General features: G+C 33.7%; 1 protein-coding gene across 2 annotated transcripts in view; it reads left to right on the forward strand.

The window, feature by feature from the left end:
* The window catches only part of ATRNL1 (attractin like 1), an 804,411-nt gene that overhangs the window by 196,648 nt on the left and 581,053 nt on the right, over positions 1–26,710 (forward strand). For both annotated transcript variants that reach the window (XM_064595308.1, XM_064595309.1), the window contains exon 19: positions 21,341–21,478. In XM_064595308.1, the coding sequence (XP_064451378.1) occupies positions 21,341–21,478 (138 nt within the window). The remainder of the gene's footprint in view (positions 1–21,340; positions 21,479–26,710) is intronic.

Consider the following 26,710-nt stretch of genomic DNA (forward strand, 5'->3'; position numbering starts at 1 on the left):
TAACCTTTAACCTGTAAGTATAATGTTAACGGTTGATTTTTCATAAATGTCCTTACAGACTGAAGAACTTCCCTTCTTGTTCCTAGTTAGTTGAGGTTGTTTTTTTGTTTGTTTGTTTTAAATCATGACCAGATGTGTAATTCTCCCAAAGACATGCATCTGTTGAGCTGATTGTATAATTATTTTTTGTTTTAGTTAATATCATTAATTCATATTGATTGATTTTCAAATGCCAAACCAATCTTGCATTTTGTGATATACACTTACGGTGTGTTATCCTTTTACTATATTGCTGGGTTCAATTTGTTTAAATCTTGTTAAGTATTTTTTCATTTATATTAATGAGAATTTATGCCTGTAGTTTTCTTAGTGTCTGGTTTGGTATCAGTCTCGAGAGTTGAGAAATACTTTTTCCTCTTCCACTTTCTGGGAGAGTTTATGTAAAACTGGCATTATTTCTTAAATATTTGTTGGAATTTACCTATGAAGACATCTAGCCTGGAGTTTTCTTTGGGAGAGGAATTTTAACTACAAATTTTTTTTTTTTTTTTTTTTTAAGTAGGTATGAGGCTATTCAGGTTCACTAACTTTTCTTGAGGGAGTTTAGCAGTTTGTGTCTTTCGAGGATTTATTTCATTTAAGATTTTTTTTTTTAAAGATTTTATTTATTTATTCATTAGAGACAGAGGGAGAAGCAGGCTCCCAAGGAGCAGGGAGCCTGATGCGGGACTCAATCCCAGGACCCTGAGATCATGACCTGAGCTGAAGGCAGATGCTTAACCATCTGAGCCACCCAGGCGCCCCATTTAAGATGTTATTGACAGAAAGGTGTTCATAATAATTGCTATTATCCTTTTACTCTAAGGATCTTTAGTGATAACCTCTCTTTAATTCTAAATATTGATAATTTGTGTTTTCCCTCTTGATCAGTCTATCCTGAGGTTTGTCAGTTTTCATTGATCCTATAAATAGCTTTTTGTTGTATTGATTTTCCTCTAATGTCCATTTGATATTTCATTAATTTCTGCTCTTAAGTTTTCCTTCTTTTTGCTTGTGTATAGTTTACTTTGTTTTCTTCTAGTTATATAAATTTGAAACTTAAATAATTGAGTTGATAACTTTTTTCTAATATAAGCCTTTGATGTTATTAATTTTCCTCTAGAAACTACTACTCAGTAGTGGTTTTGTGATACTCTCTTTCCATATTTTTACTTTAAGCTACCTATGTTGTATTTAAAGTATGTTTTTTATACACAACACATTGTTAGACTCTTTCTTTTTAATACAATTTGATAGTGTCTGCCATTAAATTAATGTGTTTGGGTCTTTTAAATTAAATGTTTTATCAATATGGTTGACTTAAATTTCCATCTGGTTGCTTGTTTTCTCTTTTTCCCACCTGTTCTTTGTATCTGTTTACCTCTTTTTCTGCCTTCCTTTGAATTAACTGAACATATTTTATACCTCATTTTATTTATTGGTCTGTTGACTATATTACCTTCTTTTTATGCTTGCTCTTAGATTTCTATTCATCTTTAACTTGTCACAATCTACATTTAAGTGATATTATAACTTCACAGTAGTGTAAGAGCCTTATTACTTTTAAATATGTTATAAGTCACATAGTATACTTTTATTACTTTTGCTTTAAATGGTAAGTTATCTTTTAAATAGGTTTTTAAAATAAAAAAAGAAACTTTATCATCAAGCAGAAATGGAATAACCGTGAGTAGGGTGACCAGCTATCCTGGAATGTGTCCAGGACTGAGGGCTTTCTTGAGATGTGGGACTTTCAGTACAAACACCAGGATAGTCCTGGGCAAACTGGGATGACTGGTTACTCTAAAAATGACCCAGTTTAACTGCTTCTACTTGAAACAATTAAGAAATGGGACAAAATGGATGAAGAACACTTCTTAAGACATTGGACAGGCAGCAAAAGTTAATGATCCCTCAGAAATAGGAAAGAAATCAGGTGAGCCTTAGTGCTGAAAGAAAGTTTGCATGGGGGGGGTGGTTAGGGGACACAAATAGAATCTGGTTACCCTGAGTTGGAGAGATGGAACTGGGAATCTGGGGAGGGGAGGCCAAGGTGGCTAGCTGTTCAAAGGAGAGAGACTTGAGCAGAGAGAATTTGTGGAAACTGCAGAGGAGTATCCTCTGAATAGTCAGCTAAAAAATAAGTGCAACACTGTAGAAAATTTGAGTTCTGCAGGAAGGATTACTTGAGTGGAATAAAAGGAATAGTCACCAAAAAAAAAAAAAAAAAAAAAAGTCACCAAATAGCACACAGGACTGGGAATTGCCTGGGCATTATTCACTGGACAACAGGTAGATAGAAGGATTTTATTTTACTTAATATGGCAAATTAGCACTAGACTAAATGCTGTAATGGTCCTGTGTAACATGGCCAGAAGGATCAAACTATCTTCAATTACTTAGCTGAATTCCAGAACAAAGCTAAAGAATGTTTACAGGAATACAAAAAGTTTCCAGCACCCAAAATGTAATATTTGAAATTTACTGTGTCTGGCTTCCAATAAAAAAATATTAGCATGTATGCAGAGAACAGGAAAACCTTGACCTCTACTGAAAAAGAAAAACCAATCAATAGAAACCAACCTAGAAATTAAATAGATGTGAAGAGTAGACAAGGATATTGAAACAATGATTTAAAGGTATTTCATATATTAAAAACTAAACTTTTGAGCATGTTAAGTAGAGTCACAGAAAACAAAACAAAACAAGCAGAATTTATAGAGATGAAAAATATTCTGAGATGAAAAGTGAATGGGATTAATATCAGATTAGACATTGTAAAAGTAAAGATTGGTATACTCAAAGACAAACAATAGGAAGTACCCAAATGAAGCACAGAAGGAAGAATAACTGAAGCAAAATGAGCAGCACATCAACGAGCTGTGGGGCATGAGGCCTGGATAATCTGAATGAGGGGAGAGAGAAAGGGCTTAGAAAAATAGGAAAAAACAATGGCAAAATTTTTCTAAATTTGATAAATCCTGTAAATCCAAAGAGGCAAGAATGTCAATAAATGTTAAGCACAAGAAACATGAGGAAATCTATATCAATGCCCATAATAATAAAATTGCCTAAAGCCAGTGATAAAAAGATAAAAGCAGCCCAGAGAAATAAGACTCAGTATGTACAGAGGAACAAAAATAAGTCTGATACCAGATTTCTCATCAGAAAAAATAAAAGTCAGAAAACAGTGGAGCAACAGAAATGTAGCATCTTTAAAATAGTAAAAGAAAAAAGTTAACTTGGAATACTTTACTTAATGATATAGCTTAAAAAAAATAAGGGTCAAATACTCTTTCAAAGTCACAAAAACTCTAAAATTCATTACCAGTGGACCTGCTGTGTAAGAAGTGTTAAGAAATATTAAGTCCTTCATTCAGAAGGATAAGTTCCAGATGTAAATCTGCTCTATACAAAGGAATGAAGAACAAAAGACATGGTAGCCCTGTGCGTAAAGACTTTTTTCTCTAAAACTTCCATATCTTTAAAAAAGGCAATCAGTGTTTTAAGGCAAAAATGACAACAGTGTATTCGGAGTTTAATTTTTATGTGGAAGCAAACTATGTCAATAATAGCTCAAAGTCCGAGGGAAGAATAATGGAAGTATACTGTTGTAAGATTTTTTTTTTTTTACAATATGTGCAGTGGTATATCACTTGAACTTAGACTTAATTTGTAGATGTATATTCTAAACTCTCAAACAACTACTAAAATAACACAGTCATAGCCAAGAAAGTAGATAAAGTAATCCAAAAGAAGGCAAGGTAAGGGAAAAAGAGCCATACAGAACAGATGGGACAAATAGTTAACTAATGGCAAAATGATAAATTTAACGTCAGCTATTTCAATAATCATGCTAAATGTAAATTATCTAATCACCCCAGTAAAAAGGCTGAGATTTTCATATTAGCTAAAAAAGCAAGAACCAACTATACACTACCTCTAAGAAACCCATTTAAAATACAAAGACACACATATTTTAAAAGTGAAAGCATGGAAGTAGATATACTATGCTAACACAAGTCAAGAGAGAGCTGAATTGGTGACATTAATATCAGATATATAGATTTTAGAGCAAAAAATATTACATAGAATAAAGAGGATCACTTCATGAAGATAATTAGGTGAATTCATCAAGAGGACATAACATTCCTAAACATTTCTACTTAGTAATAGACTTCCAAAATAGGTGAGGGTTCAACAGTGTATGACAAGGCTTCTCTCTTGATTCTAGAGATATTGTAGGTTACTTTCTACTTTGAGAGAAGTAGCTGCCACCACATCAGTTCATTTTTCTCTCACTGCTTTATTTTGGAGAGTGTATTAGTTTTCTTTTTTTTTTTTTTTAAAGATTTTATTTATTTATTTGAGAGAGAGAGAATGAGAGAGAGCACATGCGAGGGGGGAGGGTCAGAGGGAGAAGCAGACTCCCTGCCGAGCAGGGAGCCCGATGCGGGACTCGATCCAGGGGCTCCAGGATCATGACCTGAGCCGAAGGCAGTCGCTTAACCAACTGAGCCACCCAGGCGCCCGAGTGTATTAGTTTTCTATTGCAGCATAACACATTACCACAAACTTAGAGGCCTAAATAATACACAATTATAGCTCATAGTTCTGTATGTCAGATGTTGGATGTGGCCTGGTTGGCTTCAGCTCCTAAAGTATGGTCACATTCTTTCCCACATGTCCCCCTCCATCTCTAAAACTAGCAACATCATCTCAAGGGCTCAAATGGAATCTCTCACTTTGAATTTCTTACTTCCAGTAAAGACCAGTTCCTTTTAAGGGATCTTCTGATTGGGTTCAATCAGGATGAGTTTCCTTTCTTAAAGTCAACTATGCCATGTAATATAACCTAATCACCAGATTAAGGTGATGACTGTTCTATCATATGTACAGGTCCCTACCACACTCAAGAAGAGGCCATTAGTATTTGATTGAAAAACGGAGTACTGTAACTTAGTTTCATTGACATCCAAAGATTAACCACCATACCATACAATTTACCCATTTAAAGTATGTAACTCAATGAGTTTTTAGTATATTCAGGGTTATGCAACCATCAGCACAATAAATTTAAAAGAAATTTTATCATCCCCAGAAGAAACCTTATACTTATTAGCAGTCACTGACTGTTAAGCCTGCACCTACCCTTGTCAGCTGTAGGCAAAGATTAATCTTTATACCTCTATGGATTTACGTATTCTGGACATTTTAAATAAATTGAATCATACAGTTGTAGTCTGTTGAGACTGGTTTCTTTCACAGTCCATAATGTTTTCAAGGTTTATCCATGTTGCAGCGTGTTTTATTTCTTTATATTACCAGGTAATATTCAATTTTATGGATATACCACATTTTGTTTATCCAGTTATCACTTGATGGACATTTGGGTGTTCACAATTTGGGGCCTTTTGAATAATGCTTCTATAAACATTCATGTAAGAATTTATGTGTGGACCTATTTTCATTGCTTTTGGAATGGTGTGTCTTTACTAGATACAATTACTTTGGGTCGAACAGCGATTACATCAGACCTTTTGAAGAACTGCCAAACTGTTTCAGAGCTGCTGCGTTATTTTGCATTCCCATTGACAGTTCACAAGGGGTTCTAATGACTCTAGATCTTTGCCAACACCGCTTAGTTCATGTCATTTTGATTATAATTATCCTGGTGGGTGTGAAGTGGTATCTCATTGCAGTTTTGATATGCAGTTTCTTAGTAGGTATGATGTTGAGCATCTTTTCATATGCCTATTTGCTGTTTCCATTCTTCTTCAGAGAAATGTCCATAATATTCTTTGCCCATTGTTTAATTGGGGTATTTGTCTTTTTATTATTGAACTGTAAGAGTTTTTTATATACTGTAAATACAAGTCCTTTACCAAAGACTGATTTGCAAATATATTTTCCACTCTGTGGATCGTCCTTTCATTTTCTTGATAGTATCCTTTGTTGCACAAAAATTTTAATTTTTGATGATGGCCGTTCTATTTTTTCTTTTTTCTTTTTGCATTTGGTGTCATATCTGGGAAACCATGCATGATATAAGATCCCAAAGATTTATTCCTATGTTTTCTTCTAAAAATTTAATAGTTTTAGCTATTACATTTAGGTTTTTGATCTATTTTGAGTTAATATTTGTGTGTGATATGAGATACGGATCAAACTTAATTCTTGAATATGTGTTTATCCAGGTGTCCTAGCACCATTTGTTGAAAGACTATTTTTTCCCTTTGAATTTATTTTTTATTTTATATATTTTATTTTTCATCTTTTAAAATTGTGTTTTAGTCATTTGTGTATTTTCCATTTCTCTCCTTTTTATGTTCATGTTTTATTCTATATTCTTGAACATATAAAGCTTATTTATTTATTTATAGAGAGAGTAAGAGACTGGGGGTAAGGGCAAAAGGAGAGGGAGAGAGAATCTTAAACAGGCTCCATGCCCAGTGCAGAGCTGATGTGGGGCTTGATCTCAAGGCCCTGAGATCATGACCTGAGCTGAAATGGAAAGTTGGACACTTACCTGACTGAGCTACTCAGGCACCCCAATAAAGCATACTTTTAATAGCTGTTTTAAAAATCATTCTCTGCTCATTCCATCGTGTGCAATGTTTTCTGGTTTGTTTGTTCTGTTGATTTTTTTGTTTGTTTCTTTTACTGATTATGGAGCAGATGTTCCAGCTTGGTTATTTTTTTTGTGGTATTCTAGACATTGTGGATTTTTGCAGTTTTATTATATAATTTTGTTCTGTTTCTTTTAGTGTGTTGTACTTTATTCTGGCATGCAGTTATGTTATTTAGAATCTGTATGATTTCAAGAATTGTTTTTAAGGTTTTTTTTTTTAAGGTCCTGTACATAGCAGTCCTAAGTTCAGTGCTAATTTATTTCCACTGCTAAGTCAGTGTCTTTCTGTGGTCTCTATAGAGTGCTCTTTGTATTATGAGGTCTCTCCACTCTAGTGGGAATACAAAGTATTCCAGTCCTATGTGAGCTACTGGCATTATTTGACTTACTGTTTATGGTGGTATTTTCTCTAGCTTCATGGAGTTTCACACTCTGTGTTCAATCATTATTCAGCCAAAGATTTAAGAAAACTCCTCAGCAGATAGATATGTGTAGTTCTCTTTTCTCTCATGTTTTGCCCCCAAATTCTAGCCACCATGGCCTCCCCAATCTTTGATCTTCGTTTTCTGAACTAAATGAACTCTCTGGCCTTTGTTTGGGTTTGCCTCCCTAGGTTGCTTCCTTAAATCTGTCTCCAGGTAGCAAGCCAGGGGAGTCATAGGCGTATGTTTCCATTTTTCTCATATGCCATTCTTGAGCTGCCTGTTATTTGAAAGTAGTTGTTTCATATATTCTGTTCCATGTTTTTGTTGTTTACAAGTGGAAGTCAGTTCTAAGAGTGGTTAATGCCTCATGGGCAGAAGTGAAAGTCTTCTGTCTGTTTTTATTTACAATAATCAATCTCTTGTAAACAACATATAGGTCTTGCTTTTTTTTTTTTTTTAATCCAGTCTGACAATCTCTGCCTTTTATCAGAGTGTTTAGACAATTTAGATTTAATATAATATTGGTATAATTGAATTTTAGTCCTTCCATCATGGTATTTGTTTTTAAAATTTCCTTTATTTTTTCTTCTGTTGTTGGTCCTTCCTTTTGCCTTTTTTGGATTAATTGAGTGTTTTGAAAGTCCATTTTTATCACTTTTATTGGATTTTTAGCTATACTTCTTTTGTGTTTTTTTTAGTGACTGCTGTAGTGATTGTAATAGTCATCTTTATCTTATCACAGTCTACCTTGAATCAATATTATACTACTTCATGTATAAGGTAAGAATATTACGATAGTGTAATTCCATTTGCTCTTTTTCTGTCCTTTGTGTAAATATTGCCATATATTTTACTTCTGTATATGTTATTAACCACACAATGCATTATTATGCTTTAAACAGATGATTTTCTTATAAAGAAATCATGATTAAAAAAATCCTTTTACTAACCCATGTAGTGTTCATTTCTGTGATCTTCATTTTTTCCTATAGATCTGAATTTACTTCTGCTATATTTCTTTAGCTTGATGACTTTATTTAACATTTATAAATACTGTTTCTCAATTGTGGCTATAAATTATGTTTGCTTTCATATACCTGAAAAATGTTTTTATTGTATAATTGCATGTCTTTATATTTGAAGGATATTTTTATTGGAAATAATATTCTAAGTTGACAGATACACTTTTTTCCCAATAATTTGAAGATGTAATTTCCTTTTCATCTGGCTTCCACTGCTTCTCTTAAGAATTCCTTTATCAGTTTTATTGTTTCTTTTTTGAAAGTAGTATTTTTTTAAATCTCCTTCTGGCTTTTTAAAATAGATTTTCTCTTAGTATTTGAATATCAGCAATTTTAATATGATGTACCTAAGGATCAGTTTTATTTTTTATTGTGATTGTGAATTATATGGTTTATTTACTCTGTAGCTTGATTTTTTTCATCATTTTTGTAAAGTTTTCTGCCATTATCTCTTCAAGTATTGCATCTGTCCCATCATGTCACTCTTATATTTCTAGGAGTTTGCTTTACTTATATTAGGCTTTTTCACTATGTCCATAATTTTTCTTACTGTTCTTTGTATTTTATATTGTAGCATCTCCTTTGATCTGTATTTCAATGCACTGATTCTTTCTCTAGATGTTTCCAGTTTTTTGTTAAACTTTTGTTTAAATTATTTGTTACTATTTAACATAGTACTCCAAGCTCACAGTATTAAAGCAGTTTTATTCATGATTTTGCATCATCTCTTTTCTTGTTGAATTCTGCTAGGCAGTTCTTCTGTCAGTCTCTTTTGGTTTATTTATTTATTTTTAATTTTTTTTTTCATTTTATTTAGCATCATTTCTTTTAAATTTTTTATTGTTATGTTAATCACCATACATTACATCATTAGTTTTAGATGTAGTGTTCCATGATTCATTGTTTGTGCATAACACCCAGTGCTCCATACAGAACGTGCCCTCTTTGATACCCATCACCAGGCTAACCCATCCTCCCACCCCCTCCCCTCTAGAACCCTCAGTTTGTTTTTCAGAGTCCATCGTCTCTCATGGTTCATCTCCCCCTCCGATTTCCCCCTTTCATTCTTCCCCTCCTGCTATCTTCTTCTTCTTCTTTTTTTCCCTTAACATATATTGCATTATTTGTTTCAGAGGTACAGATCTGTGATTCAACAGTCTTGCACAATTCACAGCGCTTACCAGAGCACATACTCTCCCCAGTGTCTATCACCCAGTCACCCCATCCCTCCCACCCCAACCCCACTCCAGCAACCCTCAGTTTGTTTCCTGAGATTAAGAATTCCTCATATCAGTAAGGTCATATGACACATGTCTTTCTCTGTTTGACTTATTTTGCTCAGCATAATACCCTCCAGTTCCATCCACGTCGTTGCAAGTGGCAAGATCTCATTCCTTTTGATGGCTGCATAATATTCCATTGTATATATATACCACTTCTTCTTTATCCATTCATCTGTTGATGGACATCTTGGCTCTTTCCATAGTTTGGCTATTGTGGACATTGCTGCTATAAACATCGGGGTGCACATACCCCTTCGGATCCCTACTTTTGTATCTTTGGGGTAAATACCCAGTAGTGCAATTGCTGGATCGTATGGTAGCTCTATTTTCAACTTTTTGAGGAACCTCCATACAGTTTTCCAGAGTGGCTGCACCAGCTTGCATTCCCACTAACAGTGTAGGAGGCTTCCCCTTTCTCCGCATCCCCGCCAACATCTGTCGTTTCCTGACTTATTAATTTTAGCCATTCTGACTGGTGTGAGGTGGTATCTCATTGAGGTTTTGATTTGGATTTCTCTGATAATTTTTTTTTTTAATTTGACTACAGTTATCTGGCTCCTTGACTTGCTTTGGCTGGTCTCAAAATGTTTCCCTCACATGTATAGTAGTTTGAGCTGGCTGGTTGGTCTAGGGGTCCTCTGCTATGGATGACTTTTTTCTGCTCTCCTATCATCCTCCAGTTTTACAGACTGTGCTCTATACATGATATTCTTAGAATCTAAGAAGAGAGCAGAGTATGTATGCCTCTTGAGGCCTAAGCTTGGAATTTGTATATCATCACTTCTTCGTTCTATTGGTTTGAGAAAGTCTTGATGCCAATCCATGTTCAAAGAGTGGGAAAGATCCCACTTTTTTGGTGAGAGCAAGGATAAAATAATGTTATGAAGTTTGCACATACAGATATGGGAAGAATTTGTGACAATTATTTTTCAGCTCATCTACTTAGTTTTAATTTTTTTGTATGTTTGTTTATTGATATATAACTCATATGGCATAAAATCCACCATGTTAAAGTATACAATTCAATGGTTTGTAGTATAATCAGTAGGTGTGTAACTATCACCAAAATATAGTTCCAGAATCATTTAATTACCCCAAAACAAAACCCCATATCCTTTAATAGTCACTTCCTATTCTTCCTTCTCTTGGAACCCAAAAACCACTAATATACTTTATTTCTCTATGAATTTGTTTATTCTGGACATTTAAATGCAGTCATACAATATGTGGGCTTTTGTGTCTGGATTCTTTCCCTAAGCATAATTTTTTAAGGTTCGTTAATATTGTAGCATATACTGTTGGTCCTTTGCTTCTTTTTATGGCTGAATAATAGTCATGCATACCACATGTTTATACATTCATCAGTTGATGGATCTTTGGCTTATTTCCACGCTTTTGCTATTATGAATAATGCTGGTGTGAACATTTTCACATATACATGTTTTAATTTTTTTGGTATATATGTAGGAGAGGAATTTTTAGTCATATGGTAAATCTGTACTTAAACTTTTAAGGAATTACCAGGCTGTTTTCTAGAGATACTGTACCGTTTTTTTTTTTACAGTACCACCAACAATATTTGAGGGTACTATTTATTCTGTCCTCACCAAAACTAGTTTTTATCCATTATTTTGATTATTACTATCCAAGTGGATATTAAGTGGTAGCTCATTGTGGGTTTGATTTGCATTTCCCTTATGACTAATGATGCCCTTTTCATGTGCTTATTAGCCACTCATAAATCTTCTTTGGAAAATGCCTACTCAAATCCTTTGCCCATTTTCATTTTTTAAATTATAGTAATTTAAGTGTTACTTATGTATTATGGATAATAGATCCTCATCAGAGATATGATTCTTAAATATTTTCTTCTATTCTGTGAGATGTCTTTTCACTTTCTTGATGCTTTTTTTTTTTTTTTTTGAGGAACAGAGGTTTTTTATTTTGATGATGTCCAATATATCTGTTTTTTTTTCTATTGGTTGCTTTTGCTTTTGGTGTCATGTCTAAGAAACTATTGTCTAATTCAAAATCATGAAGGTTTACACTTATATTTTCTTCTAACATTTTTATAATTTAGCTCTTACATTTAGATCTTTGATCCATTTGGAGTTATTTTTTTATATATGGTATGAGGTACAGGTCCAAATTTGATCTTTCACATGTTGATATCAAGTTGTCCCAACACCATTTGTTGAGAAGACTATTCTTTCCCTTTTTAATAGTTTTGGTACCCTTGTTGAAAATCAGTTAACTATAGATGTATGGGATTATTTCTGAACCTAATGCTATTTTATTGATCTGTATGTCTCTCCTTATGCTAATACTACACTGGGTTGATTGTTGTAACTTTGTAGTAGATCTTGAAATTGGGAAGTTTCAGCAATACCCTAACTTTTTCTTTTTTCAGGATTGTTTTGGCTAGTTGGGATTCTTTGTTACTTCTTATGAATTTTAGAATATGCTTCTCTGTTCCTATAAAAAAGTCTTTTGGAATTTAATAGATACTGCATTTAATTCGCAGATCAGTTGGGATGAATTGCTATCTTAAGTCTGAAAATCTGTGAATAGAAGAAGTCTTTCAACTAATTTGTTTCAACAATGTTTTGTAGTTTTCAAAGTACAAGTCTTAACGTTTCTTTGGTTGAATATACTCCCAAATATTTTATTCTTTCTAATGCTATTGTTGATGGAGTTGTTTTCCTTTTTTTTTTTTAATTATGTTCAATTAGTCAACATTTTCTTCATTTTATTTTCAAATTGTTCTTTGTAAGTATATAGAAAGTCAGTGAAACTGATTTCTCTATAATTGATCTTTTATTCTACAATATTATCAAACTCATTTATTAGCTCAAATAATTTTTTTTGTGGATTCCATAGTTTTCTATATGTAAGATCATCATGTCACCTGCAAATTGATTTAGTTTTAAACATTCTTTTAAAAATCTGGATGCCTTTCATTTCTTTTTCTGCCTAATTGCCCTATCCAGAACCTCCAGGACATGTTTGTCTTCTTCCTGATTTTAAAAGGAAAGCTTGCAATCTTTTGCCATTAAATATGATGTTAGTTTTGTATGTTTCATATGCCCTTTATCAGGTAGAGGCAATTCCCTTTTCTTCCTAGTTTGTTGAGTATTTTCCAAGTACTGAGAAGATCATGTTGTTTTTTCCCCCTCTTTCTCTATCTACTTGATTGTTTTATATGTGTTTAAGCAATCTTGAATTCCTGGGATAAATTCTGCTTTGTCACGATATATAATCCTTTTCCTATGCTAGTGGATTCAGTTTGCTACTATTTTTTTGAGGATTTTACACCTATAAACCTAAGTGATATTGGACTGTCATCTTTTTTTCTTTTTTTTAGATTTTATTTATTTATTTGACAGAGAGAGACAGCGAGAGAGGGAACACAAGCAGGGGGAGTCAGAGAGGGAGAAGCAGGCTCCCTGCTGAGCAGAGAACCCGATGCGGGGCTCAATCCCAGGACCCTGGGATCATGACCTGAGCCAAAGTCAGATATTTAACGACTGAGCCACCCAGGTGCCCCAGGACTGTCATCTTTTTTTGTGATGACTTTGTTTTTTGCAGTCTAGAGTTGTGGTCTAACAGAATGAGTTAGGAAATTTTCCCTTTGCTTCTCTATTGTGGAAATCTTCTGAAATAATTAGTGTTGATTATTCCTTAACCATTTCATAGAATTCATGAATAAAGCCAGCTGATCTTGGGCCATATTTTGCTGGTAATTTGTTGATTGTTAACTCTATTTATTTATTTGTTTGTTTGTTTGTTTATATTGAAGTGTAGTTGGCGTACAATGTTACATTAACTTCAAGTGCACAATATCGTGACTTAACAACTCTTGACATTATGCTGTGTTTTCCAGAAGCGTGGCTACCATTTATCACCATACAATGCTGCCGTTGTACCATTGACTATATTTTCTGTGCTGCACCTTTCATCCCCTTGACTTATTCATTCCCTAACTGGAACCCCATACCTCAATCTCTTTATTGTTAGACTTTATTCATATTTCCTGTTTCTTCTTTAGTCAGTTTGATTGTATCATTCCAAGAATTTGTTAATTTTATCTGAGTTATCTAACTTGTTGGGATACAGTTGTTCGTAATGTTTTTTTATAATTCTTCTCTCCTACCTTTTGTCAGTAGTATGTCTCCTCTTCCATTCCCAATTTTAATGCCTTGTGTCTTTTCTCTCTTATTTCTTGGTCAGTCTACCTGAAGTTTTGTCAGTTTTGTTGATCATTACAAGGAACAAACTTTTGGCTTTATTGATTTTCTTTATTGTTGTCTTTTTTTATTGAAGATTTTATTGATTTATTTGAGAGAGAGAGAGAGAGAAAGAGAGAGTGAGCACGAGTTGGGGAAGGGGCAGAGGGAGAAGGTGAGGGAGAAACACACTCCCTGCTGAGCAGGGAGCCTGATGTGGGGCTCCATCCCAGGACCCCGGGATCATGACCTGAGCCAAAAGCAGACACTTAATGGACTGAACCACCTCGGCTCCCCTTTTGTTTTCTTACTCTGTATTTCATTTATTTCCCCTCTAATCTTTATGATTTCCTTTCTTTTGCTTGCTTTGGGTTTAGATTGTGTTTATTTTTTACTTTGTTACGGTGAAAATTTAGGTTGATTTGAGGCTTTTTTTCTTTTTTAAGGTAGGCTTTTATAGCTATAAATTTCTTTTTGAGCAGTGTTTTTGCAGCATCCTTTAGGTTTGGGTATGCTATGTTTTCATTTTCATTCACCTGAAAGTAATTTTTAATTTCCCTATGTTTTGATCTTTGACCCATTGGTTATTTAAGAATGTGTTACTTAATTTCCACATATTCATGATTTTCTTAGACTTTATTCTGTAATTGATTTTCAATTTCATTTTATTGTGTTCAGAGAACATACTTTAAATGACTTCAGTTCTTTTATTATGTTTTATTTTTTTAAAGAATGTATTTATTTATATTAGAGAGAGAAAAGGGGAGGAGAGGCAGAGGGAGAAAGAGAGAATCCCAAGCTGACTCCACACTGAGCATGGAGCCTGACTGGGGGCTTGTTCCTATAAAAAAGTTCCTATAAAAAAGCTGAAACCAGGGGTTGGTCGCTTAACCATCTGAGCCACCCAGGTATCCTGACTACAGTTCTTTTAAATTTTTTGAGGTCTGTTTTATGACCTAGTATGTAGTGTATTGTGGAGAATGTTTTAGATGCTCTTTAGACGAATGTATATTCTGCTGCTGTTGTGTGGATTCTTCTATTTATGTTTGTTTGGTCTAGTTGATTTATACTGTTCAAGTCTTCTCTTCCCTGCTAATCTTCTTTCTAGTTGTTATATTCATTGTTGAAAGTATTAAAGCCTCCAACTATTACTGTTGAATTGTGTATTTTAATTTCTGTCAGTGTTTCTTCATGCATTTTGAGGATCTGTTAGTAGGTGCATGTATATTTACACTTTGTATGTGTTCTTCATGGATTGTCCTTTATTGTTACAAAAGGTCCCTCTTTATCTCTAGTAAAATTTTTAGAAGTCTATCTGAAATTTGTAGAGCTATTGCAACTCTTATGGTTGCTGTTTGTATATCTTTTTTCATTCACTTACTTTCAATATATTTGCATCTTTAGGTGTGTCTCCTATACAAAGTACATAATTAGATCTTAATTTTAATTCAGTCTGTCAATCTCTGCCTTTTGATTGAATTGTTTACTACATTCACATTTAATGTTATTATTTATATAATTGGGTTTATGTGTGCTACTGTATTTTTACCCCTATATGTCTCATGACTTTTTTGTTCCTTTGCTTCTTATTTATTTATTGGTAAGTGAATATTTTCTAATGTAGCATTTAAATTTATTTAATGATTTTCCACTATATTTTTGAGTTATTTCCTTAGTGATTGCTCCAGTGTTTGCCATATACAACTTAGCCTATTAACATGTGCTTCAGATTCATAATAACTTAATTTCAATGAGATAAAATAATGTTACTCATATAGGTCTATTCCTTTTCTTTTTTAGAATTGTTATATTGATTACTTCTATATATGTTGCAAACCCAACAATACATTTTTACAGTTAATACTTTATAATATTTTGTCTTTTAAAGAATCTGAGAGAAGGAAGGAGGGCGAGTATATATTTATAGCTTTCATTGTATTAATTTTTATATTTACCAGTTATGGTTTTTTCATTCATTCCTGTGCATTCAAGTTACCATCTGTTAATACCATGTCATGTCTGTTGCCCAATACGGATTTTGTTCCACCCACTTCCTTGGTGCTGTTATTGGGAAATATATTTTTATGTTATAAGCCCAACAATATCATTATATATATCTTTTAAACTATAATTTAAAAATTAGGTAACAGAAGAAAGGAGAAAAAACATATCCTTTTATTGTTTTTTGTAATGGCATAATTACAGTTACCAGTGCTCTTCATCGTATTGTGTGGAATTGAATTACTATTTGGGGTCATGTAGTTTCCCACTGAAGAACTTCCTATAGTATTCCTTATAAGGTAAATCTTATAGCAACAAATCCTGTCAATTTTTGTTTATCTCTGAATGTCTTTATAAATTCATTTAAACTTTTTGAAAGTAGCTTTTCTGTATATGAAATTTTTGGTTGACAGTTTTTCTTTGACAACTTTAGATATATTATCCAGTGCCTACTGGCCTCCACTGCTCCTGATTAAAGGTCATTTGTTAATCTTATTGGGCTTCTTTGTAAGTGAGAAGTCATATTTTCTCTTGCTGCTTTCAAGATTTTCTCCTTGTTTTTGATTTTTATCTTTTTTATTATACTGTGTCGGTCAATCTCTTCATGTTTTTTGTACTTAAAGTTATGCTTCTTGAATGTGTAGATAACATTTTTATCAAATTAGGGAAGTTTTCAGAATTATTTCTTCAAGTAAATTTTAGCCTCCTCTCTCTCTCTCATCCTTTCAACACTCCCATTACATGTTGGCTTGAGTACTTGATGGTTTCCCACATTTATCTGAGGTTTTGTTCACTTTTCTCCATTCTTTTTTCTCTCTGTATGGACATAGTTTCTATTGACCTATTAATTCTTTCTTCTGCCAGTATTAATCTACTGTTGAGTCCCTCTAGTGTATTTTTTATTTTAGTTATTAAATTATTCTACTCATTAATTTTCATTCACTTTTTAAAAATTTGTTTTTACGATTGTTCTCTATTTGGTCTGATATTGTCATACCTACTTTTACTTCTTTAAGCATAGTTTTATTTTTTCTGTCTTTAATTATTTTTAATATTTTCATTGTCTTCTAATTGTCCTGTGAGTCCAGCTCTTGGTCTATCAATTCTCATTTTTATTATCTCTCTCTTTCTTCTGAGTCTTCTTTTTGATGCTTTGTAAATTTTCTTTTTGAGGTTTAACTCTGTAAGTGTTTTTGTTTGTTTGCTTGCCCCCCACCTTCCTACAAGTCAGAGGTTTGCAAAGCAAGGCCTGAAGGCTGGACCTGGTCCCTTGCCTATATTTGTAGATTAAGTTTTACTGGAATGCGGATATGCTCAACTGTTCATGTATTGTGTATGGTTGCTTTTGCCCTATAATGCACTATAATATAGGCAGAGGTGAATAATTGTGGTAGAAATTATATCATCAGCAAAGCCTAAAATACTTACCATCTAGCCCTTTACAGAAAAAAAATTTTTTTTCTCAGCGTATATTCTGTGTTGTATTTGTATGATCTGAGTTTTTAGAAGTATTTCAAGGGGCCATTTACATCTGATTTTGCAAGGTGTGTGTGAGGTTTTTCTTGATTACAGAACAGATTTTACGTTAATGTTTGATGTTTCTCTACCATGTGGACAATGTGAATTTCACCCAACATATATGTCTGGCATAGGCTATAAGTTCTCACAAGTGACTTTTTTCTTTCATACACCTACCACAGTGTCCTTAAGGTTCTTTTCAGCTACTTTGGGCTTGTGATGTGCTTTAGTACCTTTTTTCTCCCCCACAGGTAGGGGCTGCAATTGAAGGCTTCAGGCATTATAAATATGGTTCAGTTTAGCTCTCTTCCTTGAGGATGCCAGAGATCATATCACCTGGCCATGCTGGGTTTTCAAACCCATGTCTCTTTATTCTTGCTTGTTTATCCTATGTATAGTGAAATTCTGTTACTACCTCAAAATTCTCTTTAACATTCTTGTTTTGAATCCCAGTTCTGATTTTTAGCATCTGATAATCCCTTTTGTTTTAAGATAGGGTATGTGTTAAAAAATGTTTTGAGTAAATTTTCTGTATATACTTTTTTTGAGTTTTATTGAGGAAGTTAAGCAGATATTTTTAAATGTTTTACATCTGTTTTAGAGAGCACATATTTTTCAAAACTATGTACTTTATTTGCATATCAAATGCTAAGTTTTCCATAATGCTTGCTTGCTTTTTCTTTCTTTCTTTCTTTCTTTCTTTCTTTCTTTCTTTCTTTCTTTCTTTCTTTCTTTCTTTCTTTCTTTCTTTCTTTTTTTCTTTCTTTCTCTTTCTTTTCTTTCTTTCTTTCTTTCTTTCTTTCTTTCTTTCTTTCTTTCTTTCTTTCTTTCTTTCTTTCTTTCTTTCTTTCTTCTTTCTTTCCTTTTTTTTTTTTTTTTTTAATCTGTTTGTGTATCCAGAGATAAAGAACCATCTGGGCTGGTTTTAAAATTTAGACAAAACAGTATGGATAGCTTCTCTTTAGCTTTATTCATGTTCCTCAGCCAGGTTGTTATTAGAACCTTTCAAGTAACAATGTATCCTGCAAGAACTGTTAGATGCAAGCTTCTATTAACTCATTGCTCCAGCACCCTGATGCTAGTAGGAATAAAACATAATCATAGGCTTATTGTGTATCCTTTTCTTGTCTGTGTTTGCTACAGCCATTATGCCTGGGTTCCACTTTCTGTAACATACTTTCTCTTTTGCCATTATTACCATGCTAGTTACAAGCTATGACAGTGACCACCCCCCTCTTCTTTTTTCCCTTGGAAATTCTGTCTGCAGTTAGGTCTAAATTGTACCAGCTTTTTGTGTGGTATATTCATTACCCCAAACATTTGAAATTCCTGTATCACACTTTCCATGAGCTGTATGGCATCATGCCAATAATATGCTTCATGATTGCCCTATGGCTCAGAACTGCCTTCTGAACTTCTCATTTTCAGGAAGAGACAGTGAGTGGAATTACACCAGGGATCCTCTTTTAATTTCCAGAGATATTGTAGTTTACTACTTTCTTTAATTTGTGTCATTGTCACCATACCCAAATTCCTGTAGTTGCTGGCAAGTTTCCTTCTTATTTTAGTGGTGAGCTAACGGGAGGATGTTAGATGTGATTGCTTCTTATTCAGAAGTTAAAGCATTTGTTTTTATGATGAAAATATATCGCCAGGAGGTTCATAAAATACATATAGTAACCCATTTGTTATTTTAACTTTTTCAGGTAATGCTTTACATGTAGTGGGCACTCAATAAATTTTGTTTTTACCTGACTGAATTAATTAGTGGTGTCACATAATAAAATTTCTATGAAACAGTAACTTACACTTTTAAACAAGTGTTAAAAAATTAAAGTTCTTAACATTATTATTTCTTATTATGGAAGCAATATGAATTTATTATAGAAAATTGATGATGCAAAAAATCTTACTAAACTAAGATAACCTATATTAACTTTTCCATAGGCATACTTAAACATTTTGTTTTTTTAAACTTTGTTATTTTTATTTTTTATTTAGATTCAATTAATTAACATATAATGTATTATTTGTTTCAGGAGTACAGGTCTGTGATTCATTAGTCTTATATAATACCCAGTGCTCATTACAACACATACCCTCCCCAATGTCCATCACCCAGTAAACCCATCCCCCACGCCCTCCCCTCCAGTAACCCTCAGTTTGTTTCCTAAGATTAAGAGTCTCTTATGGTTTGTCTCCTTATTTTTATTTTTTTAAATTAATTTGTTTATTTTAGAGAGAGAGAGAGAGAGCCCTTGAGAGAGCGAACAGGGGGAGGGGTAAAGGGTGAGGGAGGGAGAGGGAGAGAAGGAGACTCCCGCTGAGCATGGAGCCTGATGCTGGGCTAGATCTCAGGATTTTGAGATCATGTCCTGAGCTGAAATCAAGTCAGTAGGATGTTTAACCAACTGAGCCACCAAGGCATCCCATACTTACACATTTTAAAACAAAATTGTCATTCTAAATGTAATGTTTTGTATCTTGATTTCACTTAAATTATTGTGAACATGTTTCCTTGTTCTAAATTTCCTCATTGTTTCATAATGTAATATAAAATGTGAAAACTATGTTATAATTTTCCTCAGTTTTATAAAGAGGATGATGGAGATTATTTAGCATTTTCCCATGATGACTTTATGTTATTTCTATACTGTCTTACAGTAGAGTTATGGCTCTGAAAATTTCTATAAGGTATAGGTGTTTAGTTTTTACTGTTCTTGCCTGTGTATTTCTTTACCCTTTGATGTTAGCTCTTGTGGATGAACCTATGTTACTCTCTTAGGATTTCCCTCTCACTTTCAAATTTTCTACATACAAGAGGTATGGTATTTAATGTCTGTCTTTTGATTCGTACTTTCTGATTTTGTGTTTGTTTCTGCCATTGATTAGCTGTTTTACTTTGGGTGGTTGCTTAACCCAGGCTTCCTTATCTTAGAAATGGTCCCCGGTGTAGTGCCTTCCATATAGAATCATTGTGAGGATTAAATGATATAATTTAGGTATACCACCTGATATACTATCTGGCAATAGAGTGGTATTTATATATTCTAAGACTGATACAAAATGTACTCTGACCAATCAGAAGAGATGCTGGCCACAAACAATTGAAATTGACTGAATATTGGCTTCCCTGGCTAAAGTAAGAGAAAGCTCAATTAAATGCTATCTTAGTTGTAATAGTGATGAAAATGATTATGAGGGTGGCAATGATGATGGTGTTTGGGCAAGCAGTTATGAAACTAAGTCATTATGCTCCAAATAGGACGAAAGGCATGAGCTTTCATATATGAACTTTATCTCTCATCTGAAATGCTCCTGTAAAATTATTACCAGAACTTATTAAATCTTATATTACACATAAAACACATAAAAAAGTCTCATGCTTTAAATGTGATTCTGTTTAGTTCACATTCAAATAGAATTTTGATTAAGCTTTGAAGCTTTTCTTATCCAAAGAAAATAAGACGATAATTTGCTTTTATGCAAATTAACTTAAAAGTGCTATTTCTGTTAATCATACATGGAGCTTTTTGAAGGACCTGTAGCCACACAGTTTTCTATATTTATTGATCCTTTGTTATTGTGTGTAAATATAATTAAGATGCATTTTAACATTCTTTACCAAAGCTATATTATTCATTCTTGTGTTTGTATAACTTCTAGACATAATATTCACTTGAATCTTTAAGGAACGTGCTAAGTATTACTATTTGGGGCACCAGGGTGGTTCAGTCACTTAAGTGTCTGACTCTTGATTTTATCTCGGGTCATGATGTCAAGGTCGTGAGATGGGGCCCCTTATTGGGCTCCGTGCTGGGCATGGAGCCTGCTTAAGATTCTCTCTTTCCCTCTCCCTCTGCCCCTCACCCCTGCTCATGTGCACTCTCTCTCTCCCACTCCCTCTCAAAAAAAATAAGTATTCCCTTTTTAGCTATAACTGTTATGTTTTACTTTATCTCTTTCCCCTATATTTTATAGAACATATGGCAAAATTTCAACACAATTTATTATATATATTGTCCTGCATTAATATTTTGAGCCACATATATTTTACATAAAAAAATAAAACTTGGGAAATGTCCTTTGGACTTTGCTACCATTCAAATTTGTAAAATAAATTATTTGTCTTGATAGCTATTATACTTGCTATGGTTTTGTAGGTATTTATCATATTTTTTACTCATTTCTTTAGCTTGCCAGTGTAATGGACATAGCACTTGCATCAATAATAACGTGTGTGAACAGTGTAAAAATCTTACCACAGGAAAGCAGTGTCAAGACTGCATGCCAGGTTATTACGGGGATCCAACTAATGGAGGACAGTGCACAGGTAAGTATTTTTTCTTTTACTTTGGTGTATTTTTACCACAGAAAAGAAAATTGAGAAAGATACAACTCTTGTGGAAAATATATTTTATAAAAGAAAATTTTTTCCATTAGGTTTTTTTTTTTAAGATTTTATTTATTTGACAGAGAGAGCATGAGCGGGGAGAGGATCAGAGGGAGAGGGAGAAGCAGGCTCACTGTTGAGCAGGGAGCCTGATGCGGGGCTCGATCCCAGGATCCTGGGATCCTGACCTGAGCTGAAGGCAGATGCTTAACCGACTGAGCCACCCAGGCGTCCTCCATTAAGTTTCAGTATTTTTAGAAGGTAGTATTTATTCATTAGGGGAGATATGAACTATAACAATTCTCTGATATACTTTAAAAAGTTTTTTTCTTATTTCAAAATGAATACATGGAAAATTAGCAAATGCAGATACATTAAAAATCGCCTATAGTCTCACTATTCAAAAAATTCACTGCTGATTGTTTTTTAATAATAATGTTAATTGTTTTGACTTTAGATATAAGAAATAATTAATGGTTTTGTGTATGCCTTACATCAGATAAGCTTTTTTGGGTTTGGAATCAATCCTGGGCTGAAATCCTCCCGCCACTGTTCACGTGTGTGACCATAACCACTCAACTTCTCAGTGCCGCATTGTTCTCATATGTAAAAGGGAGATGATGAAGATCAAATGAGATCATATATATAGGGGCACACATAAGGGAATTGAAGTACATTAAAAGAGCATTTAAAGTGCTATTCTCATCACATTTTTTTGTTCACTAAACTCGACTTTTCTCTATCTTCCTCTCTATCCTCCTGCTTTTTTCTCTTACTTTTTAGAGAATTTTTAGGTTTTCCTTTTTTTATTAATATTTTTTATTATGTTATAAACTTCCTTTTAAATTGTAATTTTATAGTAATCCTTTTTTATCTCTAGGTTGGTCCTTGTCCCTATGTTTTAATCTTCTATTTCTACTTGGAGGTTGCCCATACAGCACCCACAGAAAAGCCTCTATTGTTGGTTAGGAAAAGATGAAGACTATTAAACAGGGAGCTGGCCCAGGGCCTGGCCTATCAAAGAATGTTAACACTGCTTACATAATGTGAATAATGCTGCTGTGAACTTTACTGTACAAATCTTTGTTTGAATACTGGTTTTCAGTTCTTTTGTGCATAAACTAGGAGAGGGATTGTGGTAATTCTACGTTTAACTTTTTGAGGAATTGCCAAATTGTTCAAGTTCTTTTCCATAGTGGCTGCCTCATTCTACATTCCCACCAGAAACGTAGAGGATTCCAATTTCTCCACATCCTTGCCAACACTTGCTATATTCCATTTTTAAAAAATTTTAATCATCCTAGTGGATATGAAATGATATCCCATTGTGGTTTTGATTTGCATTTCCCTAATGACTAGTGATGTTAACTGTCTTTTCATGTGGTTGTTGGCCATTGTATATTTTCTTTGGAAAATATCTGTTGAAGTCCTTTGCCCATTTTAGAACAATTTATTATTTTTTTAATTGTGGTGGTAAAATATACATAACATAAAATTTACTATTTTTACCATGTTTTTGTGTATAGCACAAAGGCATTAAGTACATTTACTTTGTTGTGAAATCATCATTACCATCCATCTCCAGAACTCTTCTCATCTTGCAAAACTGAAACTCTGTACCCATTAAATAATAATTCTCCATTACCCTTACTCCAGCTCCTGACAACCACCGTTTTATTTTCTGTCACTATGAATATGATTTCTCTAGATAGCCTGAAATATGTGGAATTGTACAGTATTTGTCCTTTAATGACTGGCTTATTTCTCTTAGTGTAATTGTCTTCAAGTTTCTTTCATGTTGTAACATGTGTCAGGTCCTTCCTTTTAAAGGCCAAATAATATTTGTTGTATGTGTATGTTATTGTATGTGTATATGCATACACATACATTATCCATTCATCCATTAATGGACCCCTGAGTTGCTTCCAACTATTGGTATTGTGAGTAATGCTGCGATGAACATGGGCGTGCTATATTTGTTCAGGTTCCTGTGTCTTTTCATGTGTTTATTGGCCATTTGTAGATCTTTGGAGAAATGTCTATTAAGTCCTTTGCCCATTTTTTATTTGGGTTGTTTGATGTTGTCATTGAACTGTAAGGGTTCTTTATATATTCCAGATACGAAGCCCTTATCAGATATATATTTTGCAAATATTTTCTCCCATTCTGTAGGTTACCTTTTCACTTTCTTTATAGTGTCCTTTGAAACACAAAAGTTTCCAATTCTGATGAAGTCGTTTATTTATTTATTTTTTTGTTGCTTGTGTTTTTGGTGCATATCTAAGAATCCACTGCCAAATGCAATGTCATGAGGATTACCAAAGTATTAATTTTTTGCCAATATAGTCAAAAGGAACATTTGAATAACTATCTTAGCTACAAAGTGTTTTAAATTAGAATGGTAAGTTTTATCACTCCAATAGGCATAAGTGCTTTTAGAAATATGTTCCCCTTTGGGGATGATACTTCTCTGCTAGGTTTAAAACTAAGTTCAGTTATTCCATATTCATTTTTGTTGCTGACATTACACATCTGGCAAGCTGAGGCATAATGCAATGGAAAATTAAAGGGGATGAAAGATAAATGCTTATCTTATTCACTACTGCACATTCTCTGGTAGTTTATGGAGCTTTAAATAATTCCTTATAGTTTCCTTGTTTCCTAAAGTTGGCAAGATATTATTTTGCTGTCTCTGACTTCTCTATGGTGATGTAATATATGAAAGTCATTTTTATTTCTTTTTTCTTTTTTTTTTTTAAGATTTCATTTATTTATTTATTTGAGAGAGAGAGAGAGAAACAGCATGAGAGGGGAGAGGGTCAGAGGGAGAAGCAGGCTCCCCGCTGAGCCGGGAGCCCGATGTGGGACTCGATCCCAGGACTCCGGGACCATGACCTGAGCCGAAGGCAGTCGCTTAACCAACTGAGCCACCCAGGCGCCCCATTTTTATTTCTTAGGGCCACATTAGCTATCTAACTAAATCAACAGTATGTCACATTTGGTGAATTATTTTTAATGCAGCTGTGGCTAAAATCAATTTATAAAAAATGAGAAGTATAAATTTACTGCTGTTTCTTTATTTTTAGTTCACCTTATTGAGAAAAGTTCATTTTTCATTAGTATATGCATTTATTAAAATTCAAAGTCTGTTGATAGTAAGGGAAAGAAGGAAATAGATTTATATTAGAATGGTGAGGCTTTAGAGGTCCTGCAGATTCAGAGATTATTTTTTAAATTCAGTCTACTAAAGTCAATTTAACATTGTTGCCGATATTAATAAATGTACTTGTAGATTTTCCTCAGATTGTTTTTAGACTATGGCATATTCATAGCTATTCTTTTATTACAATTAACTATTAAAAGTGGGTTATTAGTAACTGTCGGGGGTGCCTGGGTCACTCAGTCAGTTAAGCAACTGACCCTTGATTTCGGCTCAGGTCATGACCTCAGGGTGGTGAGACTGAGCCCTGTGTCGGGCTCTGCACTCATCACGGAGTCTGCTTGAGATTCTCTCTCTCTCCCTCTCCCTCTGACCGTTCCCCTGCTCTCTCTCTCCCTCTCTCTCTCTCAAATAAATAAATAAATAAATACCTGTCAGAATGGCTAAAATTAACAACACACGTAACCACAGATGTTGGCAAGGATGCCAAGAAAGGGGAACTCTCTTACGTTGTTGCTGGGTACGCAAACTGGTGCAGCCACTCTGGAAAACAGCATGTAAGTTCCTCAGAAAGTTAAAAATAGAACTATCCTATGATCCAGCAATGACACTACTAGGTATTTACCCAAAGGATACAAAAATACTGAATTGAGGGGGCACAGGCGCCCTGATGTTTATAGCAACGTTATCAACAATAGCCAAACTATGGAAAGAGCTCAAGTGTCTTCAACTGATGGAAATGGATAAAGATGATGTGATAGATGTATATAGGCAATGGAATATTATTCAGCCATAAAAAAGAATGAAATCTTGCCATATGCAAGGATGTGGATGGAGCTGGATTGTATTATGCTAAGTGAAATAAGTCACCCAGAGAATGACAAATTCCATATGATTTCACTCATATGTGGAATTTAAGAAATGAAACAGATGTACATAGAGAAAAAAAGAAAAGAGAGAGGGAAATTCCCATAAAGAGACTCTTAACTATAGAGAACAAACTGAGGGTTGCTATAGGGGAGATGGGTGGGCGGATAGGTTAAATGGGTGATGGGTATTAAGGAGGGCACTTGTGATGAGCATTGGGTATTATATTTGAGTGATGAATCAATAATTCTACTCCTGAAACTAATATTATACTCTATATTAACTAACTGGAGTTTAAATAAAAACTTGGAACAAAAACTTTTTAAAAAGCGGTTTATTATTAAAATTATTTTATTTCTCATTGATGTCCAAAAAGATTCTTTGATACAAATTTGCCCTGGAGCTGCTATCTATCTATTAATTATCTATCTTTCTATCTATCATCTATCATCTATCAATCATCTTTGTAGCTATGGAAGAATATAACATTGTAAACAGCTTGGGCTTTGGAATCATATTGCTTGGGTCCATATCCAGGCAATGCCACTGTCACCTTGGGTAATTTTTTAACCTCTTATTGTCTCAGTTTCCTCACTTAAAAATTATGTGACTAATTTAATTTATTGTGAGGCTTAAATGAGGTACTTTACATAAGAAACAATATGTGTTTCTGGCAAATGTTAACTCTAGAATGCTATTATTGCCATTATTGCTATTATTTTTATTATTACAATTTGTAACATCAGTAGACTTAAGTATGTTAATAAAAATGTATGATTTAGACTTTGTAACAGTATTGTTTTTGTCATATAATATCCAGTTTGACTTATAAATTTTAGTAAAAGAAAATAAGTGAAACTTTCATTGACTAGAACGTCTCACTCAACAGTCTATACACTGCATTACTTTGCAATGATGGATTATCCTTGAATTCACAAACAATTATTGAGTGCTAACTATATGCAAAAGACTGTGCTAGGGCTTGATTTCTCTACATTGTAAGGGTGCTATAATGGCGTTATGAAGAGGTTGAATGATAGAACCAGGGACAAATAGATTAATCCTGATGGAACGATCTGGGTAGGCCCTTTGGAGTTGAGTTCAATTTATAAGTTACAATTTTATAAGATTATCATTAATTGCAT

The sequence above is a fragment of the Mirounga angustirostris genome, unplaced genomic scaffold (genome assembly GCF_029215605.1).
Source record: "Mirounga angustirostris isolate CCGP_5_RB_7025 unplaced genomic scaffold, mMirAng1.0.hap1 SCAF_6, whole genome shotgun sequence".
Taxonomy (NCBI): Eukaryota; Metazoa; Chordata; class Mammalia; order Carnivora; family Phocidae; genus Mirounga; species Mirounga angustirostris.